This window comes from Stegastes partitus, unplaced genomic scaffold, assembly GCF_000690725.1.
Source record: "Stegastes partitus isolate 25-593 unplaced genomic scaffold, Stegastes_partitus-1.0.2 Scaffold1185, whole genome shotgun sequence".
NCBI classification, from domain to species: Eukaryota; Metazoa; Chordata; class Actinopteri; family Pomacentridae; genus Stegastes; species Stegastes partitus.
The window spans coordinates 111309-117976 of NW_007578916.1; the positions used below are offsets into that span (position 1 = coordinate 111309).

Below are 6668 nucleotides of genomic sequence, written 5' to 3' on the forward strand. Positions count from 1 at the left end.
TCCGTTTTGAGTTTGGATGCTCAGTTTCCCAGAATGCCCCTGCTCTGCAACCTGCTCGGCTCTCTGCTGACACCTGCAGGTCAGGATCTGTCAGTGCAAAAGTCGATAAACTGGAACTGCTAATCCAAAGAGAGAGAAGATATCTGTGAAGATTCTCAGTCATCCAGGTCATGGTTATTCTTGTAGTTTAATCGTAATAACTTGAGTTGCTTGAAGACGTTCCACCTCTCATCCGAGAGGCTTCATCACTTCTGACTGACTAGTTGGGAGTTCCAGTTACTTATATCCTTAAGGAGCCATTAACACTTGGAGTTTCAGTTTTAATTGGAGGTTTGTTGAAGACATCGAGAGGTGAAACGTCTTCAAGAAACTCAAGCAAGTCCAATTGTTATGATAAAACTACGAGAATAAGCTGTATTGTTTGCTGACTCTTTTTGAAGCATCTGAGTTGGTAATTCCTCGATTAGAAAAGCAAACGACAAACGCTGCTTTCACTTCCAGTCAAACCACATAGCTGCAATCTGATTGGTGGAAAAAGACATTTATTTACAAAACCTTACCGTTCCATCGATGAAAAAACAGACGTGTACAAAAACATGTTGACACTGAAACTCCCGTTGTGACTTTTTTTTACAGTGAAACACAGAGATGATGACGGCACGACGATCAGACATTCACCAATCAATAATCAATAACACCTCAAGTGGGAAATCATTATCAATAAGCGCTGGTCATGTGATGGCAGAAAGTAACAGCAGAAAACTTTGCCCTAATGTTAAAGGAACATACCACTGTTTTTCTCTGGTTTGGCCTGTAACTCCTACAAAATGACACTAAATAAAAACTCGCACTGTTCTCTTCTGTGGGCTTTCATTTTGTATTACTCGTATTTTTCTCCTCAGGCGTTTCTTCTGAAGCATTTCACAGCTTGAAAACGTGAATGTCTTTAACGTTTCTTCAATAATTTAATCAATCTGATCCTGTGAGAGCATCAGATCATTGGCTGATTTCCTCCATAATGCTTCGTATTTTCTGTCCTTTCTTTCTTTAGATTTGTGCTGCTCTTCATTCTGTTTTGTTAAAACATGCACTCCAAGGATTAGTAGGACTGGATGTTATTGAGGGGTGTGTTTTAAGTAGGTTTCCTTGTGACTGACAGGTTGCTAACACATCACTGTGTGTAGTGTCCTTGGTTTCTTCCGCAAATCCACCGCTCGCTTGGTATCACAGTGTTCAAACGTTCACAGGACTAGCAGCAGTATGATCCTTTAAGGAAAGTGCAGCTCAGAAGACAAATAAACCAAAAAGGCAACCGAAGCTGCTGAGCTACAGAGCAGTTAGAGGCTCAACAAAAGGAACAAGGTTAAAAACAGCTGGTAAACTTTATGTTCTACACTGTCCTCTTCACTCAGAGTGAAACCCTGTCAGCCAGAAGTGACATTCACATGTTATTTAACTGGTTTCATGATGTTCACAGGCAATGCTTTGTTAATTCTATGGATGAACTGAGTTGGACCTCAGCTGGCTCTGAGGTTTGGGGACTGCCTGAATGAGATGATTTTCCTCTGCAGGAAGTCTGGTCTCCTCCTGAGACTGTGGGCAAGGAGTTCAGGGATAAGGCTGCCACTGCTTCATGTTGAAAGGAGGTGGTTCAGCATCCAATCAGGATCCTCCTGGACCTTCAACAGGGTTTGTTTTTTTCTTTTTTCAGACATATCCAGCTAAAGACCTGCGTCGTCCCACAATACTGCAGAGACATCTTATCTGATATGGGAATGACTCTGGATCCTCTTGGAGGGAGAAGCTACTCGAACCACTTTGGTTCAGGTTGAGCAAAGACAGCAGTTTGGCTTCAATAAAAATAAATACATTGTGTCTCACTCTGGATAAAAGCAGACCACCATCTGTTCTAAACCTGAACCAAAAACTTGAACCAGAGTCTGAATATTCACCATCCATCCATTCCTTTTCCTCTGTTTATCTGTCGTCGGGTTGGAGGGGCAGCAGGGTAAGCCAGACATTCCAGATACCCCTCTCAAATAGAGCTCTATAGTTCCACCCTGGGAACTGGAGGAACTGGGACATGCCTGGAAAAGCCCCAAAGGAAGGTACCCTGGAGGCATCCTAGTCAGTCACCTGAACCACCTCAACTGGCTCCTTTCAACTCGAAGGAGAAGAAACCCAGCTCCTTCTGGATGTCTGAGCTCCTCACTTCTCTAAGGCTGAGCCCAGCCGCCCTACGGAGGAAACTCATTTTGGCTGCTTGGACCTTAAGCTTGCGCTCAATACCCAGAGCTCATGACTGCAGGTAAAGGTTGGAACAAAGATCAACTGGTGAATCAAGAGCTTTGCCTTCCGACTCAGCTACCTCTTTATCATAATAGTCCAGTACAAGGACTGCAAAATACTGTTGATAGCTCCAATGCATCTGTCCATCTCACGCTCCACCGTCCCATCACTTGTGAACAAGATAGCAAGATCCTGAAACTCCTTTGCTTTGGGCAGCAACTCACCCCCAACACAAGAGGAGCAACTGAACAGTTCGTGGCAGAGACTCTTTACACTCGATGGTAAACTGCCTCGGTGTGCACTTAAGGTTACAGCCAGATGAAGCCAAGAGAAACACTACATCAGCAAACAGCAGAGATGCAACTCTGAAGTTCCTAATTCTCAGTTCAAACAGAATCAGAGAACCAATTCTTATTGCTATGGTTTACTGCAGGTGGACAGTGAGGACCAGATGTTTGAGATACAAATGAAATGTACTGACAAATGCACAGTCAGTGAACATTTTCCTGATACGAATCAAATATAATGTTCAGTGTTTTCCTCACTGTGTGGATAGAAAACCTGACCTGCTCTCAGTTAAACTTCCTTTAAAACGTACTGAATGTGACTTCTAGAGGACAGGGCTGCAGATTGTCACGAAGCTTTGAGCTCTGCTTTACTGCTGCAAACAGCAAGCTGACCGTCAGACCAAGGCACTGCTGCTTCTTTTAACATCTTCTCTCTCTGGTCAGCAGGTCTGAGTGTCTGCAGAGTCTGAAGACACACCACAGTTTGACTCACAGCCTTATAAGCTTTACATTAAAGGAACACATTTCACTACATCCTCTTTTTCTTCTGTCTTCCTCAGAGTCTGATGTTGCAGAAATCAGGTTTGTCTCAGACGGACTTCAATGCTGGCTGGTGTGGAAGATCAAGTTTAAAGTCTCTGCTGGTTATTTTTCATAGAAGTAAACACAAACCAGTGAAATTAAAGGGTTTGACAATGATCATCAAGATGTGATGTTAATGTGGAAATTTAGGATTGTAGCTACTGATGATTCTATTATTCTGCTGATTAATTATTAATTAATCATAATGTCAGAAAATACTGAAATGTCTCAGAGACAGATTAAAACCTCAAAATACTGCATTGACTTGACTACAGTAGGAAAGCAAGAAATTTTCACACTGAAGGTGAAACCAGTAAAACAAGCCATGAACTGATTTTTAAAATAGTTGCAATTAATGTTGTCGATCGACTAATCATTTAATCGACTAATCATTTAGGCTCTACTGACATTTGTAGACTAAAATTCATGAAACCAACAGTCCAACCCTCAAGGGTGATGACCACAGCGCCGCACTATGATCACATGACTGATTGAAGGACGCGCACCTGCACACACACTTACTTACACACACACACACACACACACACACACACACACCTGCACAGGTACAGAACCATCAGACAGTCGCAACAGAACAACAACACAGACCTCAGACTTTCCTGAACCATCTGTGCGCTCAGTCACACTAACATGCCTCCATGACATTATCTGATGACATCACTCGACCGGCACGCCATCCACGCTCTCCTGGGAGATCTCAGAGTCCAGGGAGTAGCAGGAGCTGCCGTTGTCCTGAGTGTCCCTGTTGGCCTCCTCAGATAGCGCAGTGGGGGCGCCGGCCGAGGCCACGCCCCCAACCCCACCCCCGGCCTCCGCGGCGCCCTCACAGAAGTGGGCGGAGGCCTGGAAGAGCTGGCTGCAGAGGCGGTTGTAGCGGTGGTAGCGAGACGGCTTGCCGGTGTGGGTGTACATGTGCTCCTGCAGCTGACTTTTGTGAGAGAAGCGCAGGCTGCACACGGCGCAGGCGATCTTACGTTTGCGTGAGTGCAGGACGGCGGGGGTGGGGCTACTCCCACCTCCTCCCCCGCCACCTCCGCCCCGGCTCCTCCTCAGTTCAGCAGCCAGCTGGTTGGCAAGCGCCTGGCTCTGCCTCAGCGCCTCCTCTAGGCATCCTGCGTCCAGCTGCTCCTGGGCCCCCGGCGGCCCCTCCTCCACGCCGGTGTCCAGCTCGCCACCCTGCGAAAGTCCCTCCATCAGGCGAGTGGGGTCGAGGGCGTGGCTGAACAGATGCTCCCGCAGGCCTTCAGGCGAGGAGCAGCGTTCTCCACAGCGGGGACACAGCAGGACCAGGGGCCGGTCTTTGAACAAGAGGCCCTGACTGGGACTGCTGCTCTGAGATGGAGACCCCACCCCTGGACCCTCCTCCCCCTCGCCGTCCTCCTCCTCGTCCACCCGCTCCTGCTTGATGCGAGTCGAGATGTCCGAGTCATCTCCGGATGCCACGGAGCAGACGTTGCGTAGTGCTGAGGACTGATGGTCTGAAGGGACCCCTTCCAGCCCGACAGCTAGGGACAACTGGGAGTGGGACCGTCCCCCCCGGCCTGAAGACCGTCCATCCTCGGGGGCCCCGCGGGACACTGAGGTGGTCTTGGGAACTGCGCCTGCCTCCTTGTTGGCCAGCTGGGAGGAGATCTGGATACCATACAGGTTGGACATGCGGACCACATCAGTGGCAGCATCAGCAGCGCCCTCGCCGGGTTTCCGGCATAGCTGGTAGGCGTGAAGGAACTTGATGCCGTCCTGCAGCCGGCTCTGGTCCACCGGCTGTTTGGGACACATGCCAGTGTACATGATGTGCAGCAGGTAGCTGAAGACATCTGGCTGGATGTCTGTAGGTTGGATCTTTATACACTCACTGAGGACAGACAGAGACAGAAGTGTCAACACAACCATTATGTTTACAGGTTGACACAAAAACTGCCGGTTTGTCCGTGAGGTGAACACACAAGTATGCAATGTACCCTACAACCATCAATGCAGCGCAATCTCAGTCCTGCAGTCAAAGAAGAGCTGCAGCATGAAACAACAAGAGCAGACTGAGCCCCCCCACCCCAACCCCTGACCTGGACTGGTGGATGAAGATCATCTTGAAGTAGTTGGAGAAGGCGGCCAGCACAGCTCGGTGAGCTTTAAAGTAGACGTTTCCAATGGCGACGGTGCAATCACAAAGAAAGCCAAACTCTCTCTGAACGTTGAGCTGCTGCAGCAGGAAGAGGCTGTGAGACGACACCTCCATGGCCCCGTCTGAAACACAGACATCAACAGCAGTCCTGTAACCATGTTTTCATTCTGAGCTGTTCAGAACCGCTGATGCAAACTATCAAGAACGCTGCATTACTGCATCTCTAAAGCTGAAGCTCTACTGGCTTCAAAAGCTTCCTTTCCTTTCATTATGAAAATATCTTCATTGGATGTTTACGTTTTTTTTAAAAAATGAAACGTTATTTCATGCATTTCTTTTGCTTCTCTGTTGAAACAAACTTACGTCAGTCTCTGACCAGACCAGGTAGGAAACTACAAAGAGAGATGAGGCGGTATGTTGAGCCTAAAGTCAGAGTTTTCAGGAAGGTTTTTCTTTATATATAGTTTTTGGCCTTTTTTTTTTTTTGCTGTATTAGATAGAACAGAGACAGACAGGAAAGTGGGGGGAGAAGAATGGGGAGAGACCTGCAGCTAAGGGTCAAGAACGGGACTCGAACCCACGACTGCTGCATTGGGGACTACAGCCCCTATACATGGGACGCCAACTCATCCAGGTGAGCTATAGCGGCGTCCCATGAAGGTGGCGCTCTTTTAACCTGATAGATCACCATGGTAACTGATGCCGTACAGCTAACCTGCTATAGAGCAGGTTCTGTTTAGAGTTTCAGATTTACATCCGCTGTAAGAAGCGTCTCCTTTTGACCAATTGTTTTTTGGCAATTCTCTCTGTGATACAGATTCTCAGCTTAGGAATACGTCATAACTGTATACCTCCTGCTGAGCTGTACGTAAGGAAATCCACTGAACGAAGCTGTTCAATTACAACAGAACAAACTGTATGTTGTCATGGAAACAAAATCCGTTTTACACTGCTGGTACTGCAGCTAATGGAAAACAGATTAGAAAACGGATTTGTCTTTTGGTGTTTATTCCAGAGAAAATTCAATCAACGACATTCATTTCAGGGCTGCACGGTGGAGCAGTGGTTAGAACTGTTGCCTCGCAGCAAGAAGGTCGCCGGTTCGTGTCCCAGTGAGGACACCCGGGATCTTTCTGCATGGAGTTTGCATGTTCTCCCCGTGCAGCGTGGGTTCTCTCCAGGTTCTCCACACAGTCCAAAAACATGTTGATGTTAATTGGTGATTCTAAATTGTCTGTAGGTGTGAATGTGAGTGTGCTTGGTTGTCTGTCTCTAAGTGTAGCCCTGTGATAGACTGGTGACCTGTCCAGGGTGTCACCTGCCTTCAGCACCCCGGGGATCCTAGTGAGGATTTTAATGGGTGAGGT

At 47.5% G+C, this 6668-nt stretch overlaps 1 protein-coding gene across 1 annotated transcript; it reads right to left on the minus strand.

The window, feature by feature from the left end:
- Positions 1-3836: 3836 nt before the first annotated feature.
- zbtb25 (zinc finger and BTB domain containing 25) lies at positions 3837-5415 on the minus strand. Its single transcript, XM_008297084.1, has 2 exons — positions 5243-5415; positions 3837-5034 (listed from the first exon to the last, which is right to left on the minus strand). Exons 1-2 carry the CDS (start codon positions 5413-5415, stop codon positions 3837-3839), a joined length of 1371 nt encoding a protein of 456 aa, XP_008295306.1.
- Positions 5416-6668: the final 1253 nt, after the last annotated feature.